Source organism: Balaenoptera acutorostrata, chromosome 9 (assembly GCF_949987535.1).
Source record: "Balaenoptera acutorostrata chromosome 9, mBalAcu1.1, whole genome shotgun sequence".
In the NCBI taxonomy this organism is placed as follows: Eukaryota; Metazoa; Chordata; class Mammalia; order Artiodactyla; family Balaenopteridae; genus Balaenoptera; species Balaenoptera acutorostrata.
In genome coordinates, this window is record NC_080072.1 from 68,698,165 (window position 1) to 68,721,522 (window position 23,358).

Here is a 23,358-nt window from a genome sequence, read left to right on the forward strand (position 1 = left end):
TGTTTTTTAAAGGTATTTTAAAAAAAAATTATTTTTTTGGATGCATTGGGTCTTAGTTGCAGCACGTGGGATCTTTTGTTGCAGTGCACAGGCTCTTCGTTGCAGTGCGTCGGCTTCTCTCTACTTATGGCGCGTGGGCTGCAGAGCTCACGGGCTCTGTAGTTGTGGCCCACGGGCTCAGTAGTTGAGGCACGGGCTTAGTTGCCCCGCAGCATGTGGGATCTTAGTTCCCCGACCAGGGATCGAACCGGCGTCCCCTGCATTGGAAGATGGATTCTTAACCACTGGACCACCAGGGAAGTCCTTATTTTTTAATTTATATGATTTATAAGCAAAACATCTCCTTTTCAAATTCAGGCTCTGTACAATTATATAGAATAAAAAGGGACAGTGCTAACACCCGGACATTTCTATTATTTCCTTCAGGGAAAATCAGTGATGAGTTTGATGTTAAATTTTGAATGCAGTTATGTACACATGTATAGTTATTTATTATTTATTCATTTCTGTTTACATAAATGGGACCATATATCACTTTGCAACTGCTTTTGGTAAAAATTTATCTTAGAGATCTATGTCAATATATATAACTTTATTTATTTTTTACTTATTTATTCTTTTGGCTGTGTTGGGTCTTCGTTGCTGCACATGGGCTTTTCTCTAGTTGCAGCGAGCGGGGGCTACTCTTTGTTGCGGTGAGTGGGTTTCTTGTGGAGCACAGGCTCTAGGCGTGCCGGCTTCAGTAGCTGTGGCTCACGGGCTCAGTAGTTGTGGCTCACAGGCTCTAGAGCGCAGGCTCAGTAGTTGTGGTGCACAGGCTTAGTTACTCCACAGCATGTGGGATCTTCCCGGACCTGGGCTCAAACCTGTGTCCCCTGCATTGGCAGGTGGATTCTTAACCACTGTGCCACCAGGGAAGCCCAATATATATAATTTTACCTCTTCTCATCTGCTGCATAGTGTTCCACTGTATGGCTTTCATGTGTAATTTTTTAGTCCTTATTGAGTTTTTAATTAGATTTTGCCCCTCAATTATTTAGTATTATGAAAAGTACTGCTATAAAATGTCCCTGAGCCCTACTTGAATATTTGTTTTAATATCTCTATAATCAGTACCTGAGATTTCAAGGTCAAAGGGTAAACACATATTTTGGAACTATTAATTGAACATGAAGACTATATTCTAAAGCCAGGGAGAGGTGGTTCAAGATGACAATGTAGGAAGATACTGAACTCACCTCTCCCAGACATACCAAATCTATAGCTACAGATGGGACAGTTTCTTCTGAAAAAGACCTGAAAATTAGCTGAGCAACTCCTTCGCATCAGGCAAAGGAGAAAAAGGCCCCGTGGATGTGGGTAGGTGAGGCTGAAGCCCAATCTTGCCACAAAGCCCACTCCTGGGGCAGCAGCCCACAGCAAAGGGTTTGTACCCAAATCAGCCACCTCAACTTCTAGGACCTGTGCCTGAGAGGCAAGCCTCCCAAATATCTGGCTTTGAGAACCAACAAAGCTGCTGCATCCCTAAGACCAAAGGGATGTACAGAACTGAGAAACTGCTCAGGCTGAAAGGACTCGCTGGAACTCATCTGCCACAGGGCCCAGCACAGAGGCAGTCCTTAAAAGCACCCAGATTTTATGTGAAAGAGATTCATTTGTTGATCTTAGAGCGCCGGCTGGAGGGGCAGGGGCCTGTTTGGATACTCTCCGAGATGGGGGCCGGTGGGTGTCGATTTCCGCTCTTCCTCTGCCTTGCTAAAGCTCGCGGGCACTATCTTTCTTTCCCTCCTCTTCCCTGAAGGTGAGGATCTTCATGCATTCCCTCTGCTGATCTCCAGAGCACCGGTATCTCTGGAGGGGAGCTTTTATTTGCAGCTGGTACTCTGCCTTTTGCATCTGGTGTCCTGGTTTTTGTAGCTGTCGCCAGGAGACACTCCTTGATTGCTTGGCTCAGGGTCGGGGGTGGGAGGGCTTGCATTCCTGGATCCCATGAGGCTGTAACAACTGGAGAGACAGTTCTTGGCAGACTACCATCCCCAAGGTACTGCCCAGGGAGCAGACTAAAAACACCCCCCGCGTCTTTCTGAGAAAGAGGCTCATTTGCTTGTCCAGGAGCTTTGGCCTGAGGAGACGGCTTTTGTTCCGGCGCACTTCTAAAAGCCTACGGAGTGCTCTCGGGGAATGGAGGCTGGTAGAAGCAGTCTTTGCGCTCTGCCTCGGCCTCACTCCAGCTTGACCTTGTCTCTCAGAAGGGAGCTTATACCCTCTTCTGGCACCCTGATTTTTGAAGCTGCTGCCGGGGATACCTCTATATTGCCTGGCTCTGGTGACCAGAGGGGATTATGTTTGCAGGTGTCATAGGAATAGATCTGAAACGCCTACCACTGTCAGGCACAGCAAGAGAGAGGCAGCAGAACCAAGGGCTGTCTTCCAGGGAAAGAAGGCTGTAAGCTTAGAATCACAGCTGCAGGCCGAGAGGCAGGACTCTGATTAAACACATTACCCATCTAAGGGCTGACTGTAAACTGTACCGGAGAGCTAGGAGGGCAGGTGCTGTCTTCACGCTCTCCCTTGGCCACGCGCCAGAGAACCAGCATCTCTCAGGGGAACTCTTACACGTCTGATGCCTCAGCTTTTGCGGCTGCTGCCCAGGGGACACCCCTTCATCCCCTGCCTCTGGTGGCCAGGTGGGATTGCTTTCCTGGGTCCCACGGGGTTACAACGATCTGAGAGTCAGTGCTTGGGAGGCTGCCCCCTCCAGGTCACTGCACAGAGAGCAGGCGGAAACCCCACCCCCACCCCCACCTTTCCGTAGAAGAGGCCTATCTGCCTGTCCTGGGGCTTCAGCCTGAGCGGCAGCCTTCAGGCTTGGCACACATCTGGAGGCCCGTGGAGCTCCTCTCAGGGAACACGGGCCGGGGAACGCCATCTTTACGTTCTCCCTCTGCTTTGCTACAGCTTGCTAGTATATACCAGAGAGCAGCTTATACACTTGTCTGGAGCCCCGAGTTTTGACTGCTACCCAGGGGACACCTTCGTATGACCTGGCTCTAGTGGCCACCAGACCTACTCTTGTGTTCCACAGGATGGTATATATTTGCATACTTTAAAAGCTGCTGCCTGAGGGCCTGGCTTCCAATCATCCGGAATCTAAGCGCTGACTGAGATATTCCCCTTTGGTACACTGACAGGTCTTGGCACACACTCAGCTATTGGGAGCTATTAAAAATAGGTGGCTTGCAGAATCACAGAGGTTTGAGAGACAACCAAGAGCCAGGGAAAGGTTGAACATAAGGTTTATCACATGAGGCTACTCCATCAAGACTGTTGGTTTCTATGCATTAGATGAAACAGCACCTCTTCCAGAGAGTCAAGCAAAATGGGGAAACACGGGAATATGTTACAAACAGAGAAAAAAAAGACAAAACCTCAGGAAAAAAAACTTCCTTAAACAAATATAAGTAATCTACCTGATAAAGTGTTCAAAGTAATGGGCATAAAAGATGCTACTGAATGTGAGAGAAGAATGGATGAACACAGTGAAAACTTTGAGAAACTTGTAGAAAATATAAGAAAGTACCAAACAGAAGTCATGGTGTTAAAGAAAGAATACAATAACTGAACTGAAAAATACACTAGGGTGGTTCACTAGCAGACTAGAGGAAGCGGAAGAATCAGTGACCTGGAACACAGGTAGTGGAACTCACACAAACTGAGCAACGAAAAGCAAAAACGATTTTTAAAAGTGATGACAGCTTAAGGGACCTCTGGGACAACGTCAAGTGAAACAACATTTGTGTTATACAGGTCCCAGAAGAAAAGAGAAGGGGGCTGAAAACTTCCCCAACCTGGGGAAGGAAACAGACACCCAGATCCAGGAAGCTGAGACAATTTCAAATAAGATGAACCAAAAGATACCCATCTAAGACAAATTATAATTAAAATGGCAAGGAAGGTAGAAATAAGGAGAGAATCTTAAAAGCAGCAAGAGAAAAACAACTTATGAACAAGAGAATCCTCTTGAGACCATTAGCAGATATTCCAGCAGAAATTTTTCAGGCCAGAAGGGAGTGGCATGATGTATTCAAAGTGCTGAAAGAAAAAAATTCCCAACCAAAGTGAATAAAAACCATATAATCATCTCAATAGAGAAAAAACATTTGGCAAAATTCAACATCCACTCACGATAAAAAGTCTCAACAGGACTTCCCTGGTGGTCCAGTGGTTAAGACTCCGTGCTCCTACTGCACGGGGCATGGGTTCGATCCCTGGTTGGGGAACTAAGATCCCACGTGCCACACAGAGAATTAAAAAAAAAAGTCTCAACAAACTGGATACAGAGGCAGTGTATCCCAACGTAACATAGGCCATATATGACAGACCCACAGCTGCCATCATGCTCAATGGTGAAAAACCCAAAACATTTCCTTTAAGATCAGGAACAAGACAAGTATGCCTACTCTCACCACTTTTATTCAACATAGTACTGGAAGTCCTAGCCACAGCAATTAGGACAAGTCAATCAAAGACAACCAAACCAGGAAGAAGTAAAACTGTCACTATTGCAGATGAAATGGTACTATATGTAGAAAATCCTAATGATTCCACAAAAAAACTATTAGAATAAATGAATTCAGTAAAGCTGTAGGACACATAATCAATATACAGGAACCTATGGCATTTCTACACACTAATGATCAGAAAGAAATTAGGAAAACACCCCATTTACAATTTCATCAGGTTTACTTGATTGCTGTATCAATAATATTGTACTATACTCTCCCTTCACAATTCTCCAGAAGACGGCATGTATAATAAGGAATACCTGTGACCTGTATCTCTAATCTCAGCTTATATGTCAGAATATTAATGTTTATAAACAGTTTAGCACATATACTTGTTTTAATAAGAAAGATCCATTTGAGGCCATACTAAAATTTAAAAGCCAAGAGCAATAAATCCTGATGTACTTTGGGAAATCTAAATGATTACATTATAAATTTCTCTTTGACCATTAATATAGTGACTTTACATAGAGTTCCATATTGTGGCCTACAGTAGATTTACAGCTTGAAGCAGCTCTAGGATTTGACTGTTGGGCCTAATTCCTGATAAGAGTGTTTAATAAAATATGTACGTTTGTGGAAGGCAGAATTCCACACACTGGGGAGAGAAGTAACTTGATCTCTTGAGCTACTTATGAGGTGAAGCAGGAAATCAACTGCAAACCTTCCTTCTAGATCAAAAAAGAGTGTCTTTGTGGGCAACCCATATATAGCCATTTTACCTTTGTGGAATGGGCTTTATTATCCTTATCACTTGTGATATTTTTGTAATACAAGCTTCTTTAATTATTGCTTTTTAATGTCTGAAGAGTACTGGGAACAACTGTCATTCTTGTTGAATCTCTAAAAAAGGCAATACAGAGGTAATTATTTTTTTAATCTCTTATTAAACATATCCATAAATTATCCATGCTTCACGGATGTCAGTTTGTGGATGTCTAGGCAGTTAGACAACTAATGCCCATCACTTACAGGAAAGAATCTGCTTACTTCCAACTGCATGGGTTGGCAACATATGATTCACGAGATGCGTCTTATCAACTCCTTTCTTTGCTTGAAAATATACCATTAACTAAGTATCTCAAACCAATTATATATGTTTTTATTTTGGAGTAACTAAAGTAAATGCCAGGAGGAGACACAGAATACTTAGTAAGATACGGTCTAACACAGCAGAATGGATAAAGAAAAAGCATATAAAATGTAATACATGTATGCGCTTCAGTTCAACCTGTCCTCTGTTTTTTTCTACTAGGCACGTCATCTTTGCTCCAAGCAGCCACAACAAATATGCTGGCCAATCATTTCCTGGCATCTTTGATGCTCTATTTGATATTGAAAATAAAGCCGATCCTCGTTCAGCCTGGAAAGAAGTAAAGAAACACATTTCAATTGCAGCCTTTACAATTCAAGCAGCAGCAGGGACTCTGAAAGAGGTGTTAGAGTAAGGTCTCAGCCAACTGGCTGCCATTAAAAGTCTGAGGATAAAATCCGTCTTTCTTTCTGATAACACATGAAGCCAGAGCATGCTAAAGTCTTGCTTTTCATGTCATGTTTTGACTTTAGACTTCCACCTTGTTCATCTGCAAAGAGATTTTTGGCTCTTTGAAAATTCATAACTTCATCATCAAAGTGCTAATCCAATAAAAGAAACCAAAAAACCTCTAGTCATATGGAGAAAGAGATAAAGTAAGTGAAAATTCCCTAAAATAAAATATGGCAAGGAACTTGAACTCTTCAGACACACTGGCGGCCGGAAAGTAAAACAGTACAACCACTTCGGAAAACGGTCTGGCCCTTTCTTATAAAGTTAAATATATAGTTATATTATAGCTCTAAAATTCTACTTCTAGGTATTTACTAAGGAAAAGCAAAAAACATGATCACCAAAAGACTGCTGCATGTTCATCGCAGCTTAATGTGCAAATAATGCAAATGCCCATCAATAAATGAATGGATAAATTGTGGTATTTTCACAATGGAATACTACTCAGCAATAAAAACGAAATAACTGCCAATACATGTAATATTATTGGCAGACATTGTTGAGGGAAAGAAGCCAGACACAAAAGAATGTCTAATATGAGATTCAATTTATATGAAGAAGCAAAACTAATCTATGGTATTAGGAATTAGATCAGTGATTGCTCGGGTCAAGTAAGGGGCAGGCAGGGAGGAAATCTGCTACAAAGAGGAAAGTTTCTGGGATGATGGGAGTTTTCTGTATCATGATCTGGATGATAGTTACACAGGAATATACAGTTGTCAAACTTCATCAAACAGTAAACTTAAAATGTGTAACAATGATACCTTATAAATAAATTTGATTAACAAGAAAAAAATGTCTGGCAAGGAGACTGGAATAGCACACCTTCTCTTGTGAAACCATCATGGAGTATAAATGGTAAGGAAAAGTGAGTAATAGCTATACTTTTGATAACTTCAACTCTACTGAATAATATATATCTGATAGGTGAAAATAGTTGACCCTTGAACAACATGGGGGTTAGGGGTGCTGACCCTCTGTGCAGTTGAAAATCCATGTGTAACTTGACAGTTGGCCTCTCCATATCCTTGCTTCTGCATGCATGGATTCAGCCAACCATGGATCATGTAGTGCTGTAGTACGTATTTAGTGGAAAAAAATCTGCAGATAAATGGACCTATGCAGTTGAAACCTGTGTTGTTCACAGGTCTACTATAGTTGCCACAAATCTTCATACTCTGACTCCTACTGAACAGAAGTATATCAGCATGTGCAAACTTTCATGCAGAGCCTAATGATTCAGAATTGTGGGTCATCTGAGATGAAAGCTTCAAAAAGCTTGGTCGTTCAATTACTTTGCCAAAAAGAGTTGAGAATCAAAATTAAATGAGCCCTCACAGGCAGGCACACTAACTACAATAAGAAGCTTTAAAGGGCAATAAAAGATATTACTCATGAAGTATAAATAAATTTATAAAGCAGATTAAATTAGACTTCTGTGAAAACAGTTTTAGCAAATCTATGAATTTAATTTTCTACCATATTATATTACCTTAACGTAAGACTTTATTTTAGGATAGAGGAGTAACTGTATTTTAACTTTTGACTTAAAGCATTGTCTTGTAGAGACAATATTGGGTTTTCTACTGTCCCAACTGAGTAAATCACTACATAATTTTGGGCATCAGTTTCTTCAAGAGTAAGGATTGTTAAGGTTCCATCTAACTCTATTATATCATTTCTAAAGGGGACAAAATGCAAAAATTTATAAATCTCTTTTATGTTTTTTCTACCAGCAGCTTCCCAGAAGAAAGATATTTATTGCTAAAACAGCATGTATGGTTAGAAATATGGGTTTAGAGAAAAATAGTAACCTTTTCAACTTATTGTTTACTTTAATTGGTAAGTTATTTTGTTTTTATCATCTTTAATCAGCAATTGATCATTTGAACAGAACAATGATTGTGTGGTATGCACTGTAATAAACTCAGGATATTAGATAAATATGTACTACCACATGTTCAACACACAGAACGTGTGTTTGTTTGAACTATTTTTTTAGTCTTTTTCCTGTAGGATTATTTTATCTCTAAAATGTTTACGCTTGGTAACCACATAGCAAAAATCTAGAGTAGTCATGAAACATGAAAAAAAGGGAGACTGAGCAAATCACCATGGAAAATCACCACTTTACAAAGGTAGACAGAAACAGAGGGAAAAGCAAAGAAAGGAGATACAAAACAACCAGAAGACAAATGATAAGATGGCAGTAGTAAGTCCTTACATATCAGTAATCACTCTAAATACAAATGAATTCAATTCACTAATCAAAGGCACAGAGTAGCTGGATGGATTAAAAAGACCTAACTATATAATTTCAGCTCTAAAGATACACATAAGCTCAGGGTGAAGATGTGAGTGGATGAGGATATTCCGTGCAACTGGAAACCAAAAGAAAGCAGGTATAGCCAGACAAAACAGACTTAATGCCAAAAATGATAAGAGACAAAAGGTCATTATATAATGATAAAAAGGTCAGTATATCCAGAAGATACAACAATCATAAATATATATACACCCAACATTGGCACACTGAAATATATTAAGCAAATTCTAAGAGATCAAAAGGGAGAGATAGACAATAATGCAATAATAGTAGAGGATTTCAATATCCCACTGCCAGCAATGACCACTGATCATCCAGACATAAAATCAATAAGAAATGTTGGAATTTAACCATACTGTATAACAAATGACCTTAACAGACATATCCAAAAGCAGCAGAATATACATACTTCTCAAGTGCACACAGAACATTATCTAGTATAAATCATGTTATGAGAAGAAATGAAAACAACACATCTCAACAAATAAGAATACTGAAATCACACCAACTATCTTTTCAGATAACAATCTATGAAACTAGAAATCAACAATAAGAGGAAAGCTGGAAAATCTACAAATATGTGGAAAGTAAACAAGACACTCCTAAACAATGAGTCAGAGGGAAAAAAAAGGAAATTAAAAATTAAAACAAATGAAAATGGAAATACAACCTATCAAATCTTATGGGATGAAGGAAAAGCAGTTTTGAGAGGAAAGTTTATAGCAATAAATTCATATATTAAGAAATTTAGAAACATCTCAAAAAAACCTCCCCCTAACTTTTACACCTCAAGGAACTAGAAAAAGCAAGCAGGAGGATCAAAGTGGAAATACATGAATAGAGACCAGGGAGGAAAAAAACAGAATTAACAAAATTAAAGCTGGCTCTTCAAAAGATAAACAAAATTGACAAACCTTTAACCAGACTAAGAAAAAAAGAGAGAAGACTCAAAATTAGAAATGAAAGACACTACAGAGATACAAATACTACAGAAATACAGAAGACCATATGAGACTATTATGAACAATTATATGCCAATGAGATAACCTAGAAGAAATGCATAAACTTCTATAAACACAAACTACCAAGACTGAATCAGGACAAACAGAAATTCTGAACAGACCATTAATGAGCAGAGATTGAATCAGTAATCAAAAACAGCCCAACACAGAAAACCTCAGGACCAGATGGCTTCATTGGCAAATTCTACCAAACATTCAAAAGAGAATTAACAATAGTCCTTCTCAAACTCTTGCAAAAAACTGAGGAGGAAATACTTCCAAGGTCATTTTACGAGGCCAGCATTACCCTGATTCTGAAGCCAGATAAGGACACTTTAAGAAAACAATAGACTAATATCCCTGATGAATGTAGCTGCAAATTTTTCAACAAAATCTTAGCAAACTGAATTTAAGAACACACAAAAAGGGTTATACATCATGACCAAATGGGATTTATCCCTTTGATGCAAAGATGGTTCAATATGTAAATCAATAAATGTAATGTATCACATTAATGAAAGATAAAAATTACATGATCATCTCAGTTGATGCAGAAAAGCATTTGATAAAATACAACATCCCTTCATGATTAAAAAACCCTAGGCAGACTGGGTATAGAGGAACATACCACAATATAATAAAGGCCATATGTAACAAACCCACAGTTAACATGATACTCAATGGATAAAAATTGAAAGCTATTCCTCTAAGATCAGGAACAAGACAAGGATGCCCACTTTCACCATTCTTATTCAATAAAGTACTGAAGTACTAAATTGCTCAATATAGAGCAATTGGGCAAGACAAACAAAGGCATCCAAATAGAGAATGAAGAACTAAGTGTGGATATTTGCAGATGATATGATTTCATATATAGAAGATCCCAAAGACTCAACCAAAAAAAAAAAAAAATGTTGGAACTAATTAATGATTTCAGTAAAATTGCAGGATATAAAAATCAATATACAGAAATCAATTACATTTCTATACGCTAAGAATGAAACATCTGAAAAGGAAATAAAGAAAACTATCCCAATCACAATAACATCAAAAACAATAAAATACTTAGGAATAAGTTTAACCAAGGAAGTGAAAGATTATTGCTGAAATAAACTGAAAACGAAAGTAATAAATGGAAAGACAGCCTGTGTTTATGGATCGGAATAAGTAACATTGTCAAAATGTCCATACTACCCAAAGCCATCTATAGATTCAACACAATTCCCATCAAAACACCAATGGCATTCTTCACAGTAGAAAACAATCCTCAAATCTGTATGGACCCACAAAAGACCCCAAATAGCAAAAGCAGTTCTGAGGAAAAAGAACCAAGCTGGTGGTATCATACTTCCTGATTTCAAACTATATTACAAAGCTGTAGTACTAAAAATGTATTATAATAGGGGCTTCCCTGGTGGCGCAGTGGTTGAGAGTCTGCCTGCTAATGCAGGGGACACGGGTTCGAGCCCTGGTCTGGGAAGATCCCACATGCCACGGAGCAGCTGGGCCCGTGAGCCACAATTGCTGAGCCTGCGCGTCTGGAGCCTGTGCCCCGCAACGGGAGGGGCCGCGATGGAGAAAGGCCCGCGCACCGTGATGAAGAGTGGCCCCCGCTTGCCGCAACTGGAGAAAGCCCTCGCACGAACCGAAGACCCAATACAGACAAAAATAAATTAATTAATTAATTAAAAAGAAAATCCTTAAAAAAAAAAAAAAAAGTATTATAATAAACAATATAACCATACGCCTAAAGGAGGTAGAAAAAGAAGAACAAAAACCCCAAAGTTAGTAGAAGGAAATAAATCATAAATATCAGAACAGAAATAAGTAAAATAGAAACTAAAAATAGAAAAGATCAATGAAGCTAAGAGCTGGTTTTTAGAAAAGATAAGCAAAACTGATAAACCTTTAGCCAGACTCATCAAGAAAGAAAAGAGAGGGCCAAATCAATAAAATCAGACATGAAAGTTATAAGAGACACCAAGGAAATACAAAGGATCATAAGAGACTACAATGAACAGCTATATGCCCATAAAATGGACAATCTAGAAGAAAATGGAAGATTCCTAGAAATGTATGATCTCCCATGATTGAACCAGGAAGAAACAGAAAATATGAACAGACCAATTACCAGCAATGAAAGTGGAACAGTAATAAAAACTATCAGAAAACAAAAGTCGAAACCAGAAAGCTTCACAGGTGAATGCTACCAAACATTTAGAGAAGAGTTAACACCTATTCTTCTCAAACTGTACTAAAAACTGCAGAGGAACATTTGTGAACTCATTCTACAAGGCCAGCATTATCCTGATAACAAAAACAGACACCACAATAAAAGAAAATTACAGGCCAATATCACTGATAAACATAGATGCAAAAATCCTCAACAAAAAATAATCAAACCAAATCCAACAATACATTAAAAGGATCATGCACCACGATCAAGTGGGATTTATCCCAGGGATGCAGGGATTTTTCAATACCTGCAAATCAATCAATGTAATATGCCACATTAACAAACTGAAGGGCAAAACCATATCAACAGATGCAGAAAAAGCTTTACAAAATTAAGCATCCATTTAAGATAAAAACCCTCCAGAAATGGACATAAAGGGAACAAACCTCAACATAATAAAGGCCATATATGACAAGCCCACAGGTAACATCATACTTAATGATGAAAATCTGAAAGCATTTCCTCTAAGATCATAAATAAGACAAGGATGCCCACTCTCACCACGTTTATTCAACAGAGTTTTGGAAGTCCTCCCCACAGCAGCCAGAGAAGGAAAAGAAATAAAAGGAATCCAAATTGGAAAAGAAGTAGTAAAACTGTCACTGTTTGCAGATGACATGATACTCTACGTAGAAAATCCTAAAGATGCTACCAGAAAACTACTAGAGCTCATCAATGAATTCAGTAAAATTGAAGGATATAAAATTAACATACAGAAATCGGTTGCATTTCTATACACTAACAACAAAAGATCAGAAAAAGAATTTAAGGAAACAATCCCATTTACTATCACATCAAAAAGAAAATACCTAGAGATCTACTTAAGGAGGCAAAAATCCTATACTTTGAAAACTGTAAGACACTGATGAAAAAAATTGAAGATGACACAAACAGATGGAAAGATATACTGTGTTCATGGATTGGAAGAATCCATATTGTTAAAATGACCATAATACTGAAGTCAACTGACAGATTCAATGTAATTCCTGTCAAAATACCATGGGCATTTTTCACAGAACTAGAAAAGAAAATTTTAAAGTTTCTATGGACACACAAAAGATCTTGAATAGCCAAAATAATCTGGAGAAAGAACAGGGCTGGAGGAATCACACTCCCTGGCTTCAGACTATACTACAAAGCTACAGTAATCAAAATAATATGGTACTGGCATAAAAACAGATACATAGATCAGTGGAACAGGATGGAAAGCCTAGAAATAAACCCATGTACTTATGGTCAATTAATCTATGACAAAGGAGGCAAAAATATACAATGGAGAAAAGACAGTCTCTTCAATAAGTGGTGCTGGGAAAACTGGATGGCTACATGTAAAAGAATAAAATTAGAACATTAACATCACATACAAAGATAAACTCAAAATGGATTAAAGGCCTACATATAAGACAGGAAATCATAAAACTCCTAGAGGAAAATATAGGCAGAACCCTCTCTGACATAAATCATAGCAGTATTATTTTGGATCTGTCTCCTAAAGCAAAGGAAATAAAAGCAAAAGTAAACAGATCGGACCTAATTAAACTTAAAAGCTTTTGCACAGTAAAGGAAGCCATCAAGAAAACGAAAAGCAACCTAGTGAATGAGAGAAAATATTTGCAAATGATATGATCCAAAACATATAAACAACTCATACAACTCAACATCAAAAAAACAAACAACCTGATTAAAAACTGGGCAGAAGACCTGAATAGACATTTTTCCAAAGAAGATATACAGATGGTCAACAGGCACATGAAAAGATGCTCAACATCATTAATCATCAGAGAAATGCAAATTAAAAGGACAGTAAGATATCACCTCAGACCTATCAGAATTGCTATCATCAAAAAGAACACAACAAATGTTCATGAAGATGTGGAGAAAAGGGAACCCTGTACACTGCTGAGGGAATGTAAATTCATACAACCATTTTGGAGAAAGTATGGGGGAGTTCCTTAAAAAGTAAAAACAACCATCATATGATCCAGCAATCCCACTCTTGGGCATATATCCAGAGAAAACCATAATCTGAAAAGATACACGCACCTCAATATTCATAGCATTATTTACCATTGCCAAGATATGGAAGCAACCTAAGTGTCCACCAACAGATGAATGGATGAAGATGATGTGATACACACACACACACACACACACATATACACAATGGAATACGACTCAGCCATAAAAAAGGAAATTTTGCCATCTGCAATAACATGGATGGTCTTGGAGGGTATTATGCTAAGTGAAATAAGTCAGAGAAAGACAAATACCGTATAATATCACTTATATGTGGAAACTAAAAAATACAACAAATTAATGAATAAAACAAAAAAAGAAACAGACTCACAGATACAGAAAATAAACTAGTGTTTACCAGTGCAGAGAGGGAAGGGGGGGCAATACAGGGGTAGGTGATTTAAAAAAAAAGGGTTATTATGGGATTATATGAAATCATGTGTGAAACTTTTGAAAATTGTAAAGTTCTATAGAATTTAAAGAATGTTCCTTTCAATTAAAGAAACAAACAAATAAATAAAAATAAAATGAACTAGTGAACATAACTAAAAAGAAACAATCACACAGGTATACAGAACAAACTAGTAGTTACCAGTGAGGAGGGGGAAGGGGCAGAATAGGGGTAGGAGATTAACTACTAAAAACTACTCTGTATAAAATATATAACCTACAATGATATATTGAACAACACAGGGAATATAGCCAATATTTTATAACTATAAATGGAATATAACCTTTAAAAATTGTGAATCAATGTGTCGTGCTCCTGAAACATATAATATTGTACATGAACTATACTTCAATTTTTTAAAAAAGTATTATACTGGCACAAAAATAGACACATAGACCAGTGGAGCACATGAGAGGGCCTAGAATTAAACCTCTGCTTATATGGTCAAGTAATATTGGATAAGGGAGTCAAGGGAACCCAACGGGGAAAGGAATAGTCTCTTCAACAAACTGTGTTGGGAAAACTGGATAAACACATGCAGAGCAATGAGAATGGACCGTTATCTTACACCACTCACAAAAATTAACTTGAAATATATTAAAGATTTAAACATAAGACCTGATACTTTAAAATTCTTAGAGGAAAACATAGGGAAGAAACTCCTCAACACTGGTGTTAGCAATCATTTCTTTGGATATAACAACAAAAGCAAAAATCAACAAATGGGACTACATCAAATTTAAAAGCTTTTGCACAGCAAAAGAAACAACAAAATGAAAAGGCAACCTACCAAATGGGAGAAACTTTTTGCAAATCACATATATGATAAGGGGTTAATATCCAAAATATACAGAGAAGTCAGAAACAAAAACGCAAATAATTTGATTAAAAAATGGACAGAAGACCTAATAGACATTTTTCCAAAGACATACAGATGGCCAACAGGTATATGAAAAGATGCTCAATATCGCTAATCATCAGGGAAATGCAAGTTAAAACCACAGTGAGTTATCGTCTCATACCTGTTAAAATGGTTATCATCAGAAAGAAAAGAGATAAGAAGTACCGGTGAGAATGTGGAGAAAAGGGAACCCTTTGTACACTACCAGTAGGAACATAAACTGGCGCAGCCACTACGGAAAATGGTGTGGAGGTTCCTCAAAAAATTAAAGATAGAACTACCACATGATCCAGCAATTCCACTTCTGGGTTATTTATCAGAAGAAAATGAAACCACTAACTCAAAAAAATATGTGTACCCCAATATTCATGGCCGCATTATTTATAATAGCCAAGATGTGGAAAAAAACTTAGTGTCTGTCAATGGTTGAATAAAGAGAATATGGTACATATATAATGGAATATTGTTCAGCCACGAAGAAAGGAGGGTAGCCTGCCATTTGTGAAAACATAGATGGCCTCAGCACATTTTGCTAAGTGAGATTAAGTCAGACAGAAAACAAGTATTGTATGATATTGCTTATATTTGGAATTTTAAAAAGTCAAACTTGCAGAAACAGAATAAGATGGTGGTTAGCAGGGGCTAAGGGGTGGGGGACAAGACTAATGTTGTTTAGGGTACAAATTTACAATAAGTAGTAAAAAAAAAAAGCTCTAGAGATATAATGCACAGTACAGGGAGTACAGACAATAGTATCGTGTTACAATCATCAAGCTTGTTAAGAGAACTTATTCCAACTACCAAAAAAAGGATAACTAGGTAAGGTGATAGAGGTGCTAATTATCACCACAATGGCAATCATATTACAATATATAAATGTATCCAGTTAACGTTTTACACTTTAAATTTACACATTACATATCAGATATATTAAAACAAAAACAAAAAAACTCTAGAAGAGATTGAGTCCTGTACACCCAGAACAGCACCTCAAGTCTCATTAAGCATCAAACTTACACATAGAGAACATACAATAAACTCCCATTTATCCATCTCCCAGCTCAAAGAATCATACCCCCAAAAAGAAAAAAAAATAAACCTTTTTTCCCCTAAGCATATCCTATTCCTGTTCAGTCCACATCCTGAGTAAGAGATTATTTCTCATAAGGATACTTGTGAAATAGCAAAGAAATATTTTGCTAGTGACAAATGTTTTGCCTGCTTTATTACTGACAGTTTTATTTGGCTGTGCAGCGCAGCTTGGTGGATCTTAGTTCCCCCGACTAGGACCAGAGGTTGAACCCAGGCCATGGCAGTGAAACCACTGAGTCCTAACCACTGGACCGTGAGAGAATTCCCTGTTGCTGACTTTTAAAATCAAATTTAAATAAGCAATAAATTTCTTTTATAATGCAATAATTTCATCATTTAAAATATCTAGACATGTTGCTTATATTGAGTAATATAAAAGTAAACTAATAAAAATCATGTGAAATGTAATATAGGCATATACATTAAGAAATTCTAAAAATTTATTCCAGAGAAAATTGGAAAGAATGCCAATATTTGTGACAAAGATACTTACTGCAACACTTTGTCATAGTAAAAAAGTAAATATTCATCAATGGGAAACTGCTTAACTTATAGCATAATAGTCATAAAGCTGATAAACTGATAAACATTTTTCATTTTTTGGTAAGTTGTCCGTGAATTATTGTTGAGCTGGAAAAAAAATATGTTGATAAAACTGAATGTACAGGTATCACGCAAGTATCAGCAGTACTTATTACACTGGGGTGGTGGACTTTTAATCTTTGTACTTTTCTGTATTGCTTTAATTTCTTACATTGGAATATATTCCTCTCATAATAAAAACTACAGTAAGGCTGTTTTAACTTTGAAGAGAAAAAAGTACACAAAGTTCTGGGATGCAATAAAGTTCAAAAATAGAAACCTTTTTGTATCTTTGTAATTTACTAGTTTTTCTGTTCTGAGGATACAAACAACACTCATTTACAGATGCATACATGGGCTATTTTAATATTTTTCATATTAGCTCAGAATTTCAAAACTATCAATTGACCTTCCAACTTTAAAGTTTATATATGGAGATGAGATACAAGAAAATAATTCTCCTCCAATCCTGACTTTTGAAGTACAGAAATGAGTTTGGTAAAACAGTAACGTGAGAAATAATTACCACACTGTAATGGATTTTAGTTTTTGTATTGTCATTGCTTTTTAACTTTAGTGAATCATTTGCTCTGTTTCCTCTCTTTTTAGTAAGTCTGTATTCATTCACTTCTTTCAATCCCAAGTGTGATTATTCTAAATTCACGCCAATAATATCTTTCACTTAAATGATGTAAAAACTTCCTTTCAAATCACCCAACTTCCTTTCCCCTGTTGTATCACAATTATCGTAACTTCAGCCAGAATGATCTTCCTAAATGTGATCATGCTACACTCTGTTTACAGATTTTCAGTAGGGACTTCCACACTCCCAGGAATGATATAGTAGGTACTGGCAGGCAATCACTCCAGTTCCAGATACTAAAAAAAAAAATGTATTAAATGCACAATATTTTTAGAGATATCAAAAAGCTGTGGAAGCAATGAAGACTTAATGTACTAAAAGTCTCCAAATACTGCTGAGAGCAACAACTGTTTACTTCCTTGGGGACATCTGCCAATTCTAGGCATGGGCTAAAGGTCAGATTCGTCCTAGACTAAGGCACTTTAAGGGGAATATCAGCAGAGTTTCTGATGGCTGTATGAACTACCACGATGTACTGGAATCTAGAGGAACCTAAAACTGAGGCTGAGATGTTTGCTTAGGGGCGAGGGCAAGATAGAAAGCTTTGGGGCTAAGCAGACTAACAAGAGTTTTCTTAAGAGGCCGTTGTCATCTCTCAACTCCAGGTCTTTTCACATCCTCGTCTTTCTCCATCCCCCCTCTCCTATTTGGTTAACTCCTACCCATTTTTTTTCAGCATTCTGGTGTCTACCCCTCCAAAAATCCATGTATAAAATCTACCAAACATGCTCTCACAGCAACTCTTTACAGGTGGATCTTTAGCATAGTTTTTGATGACCTTTTGCTTTCCTTGCTGGAATCTTCTTTGGAAGCAGAGGCCAGTGTGTTGGGTAATTATCCCCGCACATACGAAGTAGCTAAAAATGTTTTCTTGAATGAAATGAAATAATTAAGCAAAGGGATGGCTATAATAATTGAAGATGCTCACAAACTTTTATATCTTACCAAAAACATTAATAAAATCTGTAAATTTCATACCTACCAACTCAGAACAATTCCTTTGGGAGAAAAAAATATTAAGAAACCTAACCTCAACTAGCCTCAAGATTATCTGGCAAAGCATAATAATATATAAAAAGATCACCCATGTAGGCTACAGATCTTTCTTTGGAAGAAGTGTCCTATAATTTATAACATGATAATTTTACATGTGGTTCTTGATTCATTAAAACACTCTAGAGCTCAGGTTTAAGTGTCTTTCCCTGTACTTTGATGGAGACATCTTCCCTAACTTTTCACAAATGAAAACCTAGTTTTACATGATTGAAGAGTGAATTTGTTTGCCTAATGCACTAATACTTAATTTTAATGCATTGCTTCTTTCACCCCATTACAGTGACATGTTATTTGCCTATTTACATTGTCTTCCAATCATCAACATCTAAGAATACAGATGTAGAAAACTGTTCCAGATTCCAAATGATTAATAAGTCCAAGGTTATTTATATGCACAAGCCTTTAGAACAAACAGCCTGCAAAGGACAAATTCATTGCCATGGGCCTTTTACAGTCCTGCAGAAGCCATCCCTAATTCTTGTCAATAGCCCATCAGCCCTATAGAGGTCCTTACCAAGAAAGTCAATGGCTCAATTAACTACTGCAAAAGTTAAAAGCACATTATCTTTTCACGATAATTCACTCACTTGATACTAAGGAAGAAAAGACTAAACACTAATAAAGAAATAGCAGTTCCAATTTTAGGTTTTGCATGGTGACTCAGATGTCTTTAGTGTCATGGTGGAGAGTTTAAACAGGACTTTGAAGTTGAAGGCCCTCATTTTAAAATCCAGTTTTGCCATCTGATACCTATTGTGACGTGAGGCAAGTTATGTAGCTTCCTTTGCCTCTGTTTCTCTATCCATAAAATATGGATAATAATATATAATCATGGGGGTATTCTGAAGATAAAATGAAAAGCTATCAAAAGCACTTAGCAAAGTGCTTAGCACACTTGAATTGCCAAGCTATTGAATAAAAAATTAGTTATCATTATGTCTACAGTTCTGAATTACTTGTAACTAGTACTTCCTAAATTCCTAAGCCTAAATCACAAACAGAATTTATGAAATATTTTAATCTGATCAAGTGAATTATAAAGCCCTATTACTATACATCTACTTAAATGGGACAAGAATTCCACCTAACTAAATATCTTTTAATTCTGATTTTCATCATCCTGACATTGGCTTTCTGCTTCCTTAAACTTGTTCCCCTCCTTTGTGTCCAACTCAGCCCTTTTATGATGATAATTTAAGTAGCATTATGGGCAAGGAAGGGTGGGGCTGGAAGGAATCATTAAGGTAACAAAAACAGTCCAACTTGGTTTCAGGCCAGTCTGGGATCAGTCTGTTATTGGAATCCAGCTTTCATAATTTTTCATAATTAGGAAGCCTTTTAAAGTTTTACAAACAATTGTAATTATAAGGAACCCATCAATTCCAATAAGCCTAATGTATCATTTAAAATTTGTGGATTTTATTTCTAACAAATAATCTTTACATTTTCCTCCACCATAAGAATATATTATGCCTAACACTAAAATTGTTTAATGATCATACTGACAGAATCAAGGGTGTGTGGTGAATTTATGTTGTTTTCTATCCACCCAGCCTTCTTTCCGCATTCTTCTGGTAAAGAACTTTTCTTTCATCTAGGGGACGCATTACAGCTGGTTTAGGTGGCACACGCTGCATATTCAGGATGTAAGCCTCAACACTCCTCTTTCAGGCTTACTTATCTCAATGCCTGTGTACTCGGGCATGATACAAAAGACAGGAATTGTCACTGCTTTTGGATTAAAGCAAGATGCTCTCAAAAGTTCAGAACAGTATCAACTTTGTATTCTCAAAGTTAGCTAAATGGTAATATTTACATTACCGCCTATTTACTTATGACTTCCAAATTCTGAGAGCCAGACATGGCCTCGCTGTAAGCGTCAGAACTTACCAATAGCTTGGACTACTTTACCTGGGCGTTATAGATTCCTTGGACTTATAGATTATAGATTCCTTGGACTCAGAGTCCTCTGTAAAAAAATCACTTCTTCCAAAATTCCCTATCTTGTTTAGGTGCTCCTTCTGTGTCAAAATGTAGGAGTTATCCTTGAAATTTCACCCTCTAATCCCTAATTCCTTTGAGTTCAAGATAAATCTCTTAATTTATCCTCTTCTCTTCCTACTGCTTCTGGTGTATTTCATGCCCTCGTCCTAAAGGGTCTTTCTCTTTAAAACACTTCTAATTGCACCTTTCATTATAATGATTACTTTATTTTTATTTATTTTTGGCTGTGCCGTGTGGCCTGGGGATCCTACTTCCCTGATCAGTGATCAAAATTGGGCCCTGTGCAGTGGAAGCGTGGAGTCCTAACCGCTGCCAGGGAATTCCCTACAATGATCTTTCTAAAATAAAGTACAAGCCTTATTACAAATATATGAAAAAACCTCAAAGAAAGAAGTGAGGGGGAAAAGGTGCTCAGCTAACTCTGAGACTGTAGGAGTCTAGAAACGTAAGACTACAGGCAAAAAACTACCTAAGCACTACTCCAGTTGATAAATCTGTTTCCTATGGGAGATTAGGTTACAAATTCTGATACTGCTGTACATGTATACTGAAACTGAACAAGTAAATGGATAGTGGATGACAGAAGCCAGGTGTTTACTGTAGGAGTGGGAAGTTACACATAAGCTAGGGGAGGACGCTGCAGCGATCTGTGTGGTAATGGACTAGTGCTGGAGAACTAAGTATGAACTCACGTTCACCTTACTATCGATACAAATAGTTACCTATAGAAATATTTATAGGTATGTGTATAGACAGGTTAGCATCCACACATATATTTCCTTGCTATCAGCTTGAGTGTACCTAGACACAAAGATAAGCCAGCAATGAGTACACCTAATATCCAGATATTGGTTCCTAATACCATTTTCCAATAAAAAGAACGTAGAATCTTTGGAGAAATGACTGACTGGAGCATGCTGAAGTGCCAGAAGGTAAGAAAGTGCTAAAGACCACCACCAAAACAAAACCAAAAGTAAACCCACAATGACAGGCCAAGGATATGACAAAGGGACACACAGCCAACTGAAAGGCTACAATAACCAAAGCTGGGACAATCTGGGAAACAAAGTAACACTGGATTATAATTCAAAGTATAAAAACGAGTCTACACTGGTATAAATACATAAATAAATAAATCAGGAGAAGAAACAAATCTTCCACACACAAAAATTCTAAATAATTTACATAGATACTCCACCCTTCAGAGGTGGAACATAGCTCCCCAGCCCTTCTTAAGTGTGGGCTGCACACAGAAGGAACTAAATGATAGAAGACAGGACAAAGAGTAACTTTACAGTTAAAAAATTGACAAACACTACCTTAGCCAGGAGATCAAAACGGTGAGCCATGTTGACAGTACGTACCCTTGACACCACTAATGAGAATGGCACTTTACCCCTGTGGTCTTCTTTCTCAAAACACATAAATTTAATCCTAAGAAAAACACCAGACAAATCCCAATTGGGAGACATTCTACAAAATACCTGACCAGTACTTCTCAAAATTGTTAAGGGTTTTGAAGAGAGTCTGAGAAACTGTCAAAATCAAGAAGAGACCAAGGACAGACACATGATGACTAAATGAAATGTGGTGTCCTGGATGGGATCCTGGAACAGAAAAAAGACATTAGGTAAAAAACTAAGGAAATCTGAATAAAGTATGAACTTTGTTAATAATAATGTATCAATATGAGTTCATTAGTTGTAACAAATGTACCATACTAATGCAATATATTAAAAATAGGGGAAAATGGGGGTGGAATATATGGGAACTCTGTACTATCTTCTCAACTTTTCTTTAAATCCAAAACTGTTCTGAAACAAAAAGTTAACTTAAAAGAAATTAAGTTGATAAAAAGAAAAAAAAAAAAGCAAGCCTAATTAGATTTCCACGCTGCTAGTGTTTTCCAAACTTATCGTACAACAGAATAAAATGGAAATTCTTCCGCAAACTTTTGGGTATCACTCCAGAGTTTCTGATTTAGTAGGTCTGACAGGTTGGGGACCAAGAATCTGCATTTTTAACAGATTTCAAGATGCTGACACCTCTGGTCTAGAAGTGGTATTTTGATAACCAATGGCCTGGTCTACAAGATGAAAGCCAACAATTCAAATGATCCTTTGCTATTTATCCCCATGTTTACAATCTTATCTGTCCTTCCTCTGCATATCTTATGCTCCAGACATAAGATTGCTTTAACCAGCTCTCATATTAATGGGGAAAACAAAGATAAGTTTGATGCTGTTTCATTACACATTGTATCCAACACACAGATACGAATTCCTATCTACAAGCTATATACAAAATACATCACTATCAAAATGGCAATGGAAACTTTTTTGAACTGAGGATTCTGAGATTTCTTTGAAAGCTGTTTAGAGAAACGAGAGACCGTAAGAGTTGTCAAAGCATAAATGATAAGTTTATAATCCAGCTATTATTATAACCAAAACCGTACAGACAAAAGGACTACATACTTTATTTTATAAATTTATTTTCTAACAAAACATATGAAAGTAAAATTTGTTCCTGGTAACTAAACACAGTGTTACTAGTTTTCCATGCTATGTGCCAATGTTTTAGGGAACCCACTAATTCAACTGACAGACACAAGCAGCATAAAATAATAGTTAAGAGCACAGAACAGAAAGCCAGGTGCCTGAGTTTGAAATCTCTCCTCCACAACTCACTAGTTTTGCCGCTGGGCAAGTTACTTGTGCCATAAATCAGTTTCCTTGACTGTAACAAGAGAACCTACCTCACAGGGTTGTCATGAGGATTAAGTTCGTATTCATAAAACTCCTTAGAACAGTGACAGGCCCATAACAAGTGCTACGTCTTTATATTTACATGAGCCAACCAACATGCCAAGTACTGTACTAGAAAATGGGGACATAATTGTTGGCCAAAACACAGTCAAGGTTGTATGTGGTCTATAA

The 23,358-nt window shown here is 37.2% G+C and overlaps 1 protein-coding gene across 8 annotated transcripts in view; it reads left to right on the forward strand.

Moving 5' to 3' along the window:
- Window positions 1-23,358, forward strand: part of NAALAD2 (N-acetylated alpha-linked acidic dipeptidase 2) — a 135,164-nt gene that overhangs the window by 96,670 nt on the left and 15,136 nt on the right. For 7 of the 8 annotated variants that reach the window (XM_057552935.1, XM_028168170.2, XM_057552936.1 and 4 more), the window contains one exon: window positions 5,821-8,055. The exons of the other annotated variant lie outside the window; for it this stretch is intronic. In XM_057552935.1, coding sequence (XP_057408918.1) covers window positions 5,821-6,013 — 193 coding nt within the window. In that variant the 3' untranslated portion in view covers window positions 6,014-8,055. Of the gene's footprint in view, window positions 1-5,820; window positions 8,056-23,358 lie in introns of those variants that run through there. 8 annotated transcript variants of the gene reach the window in all.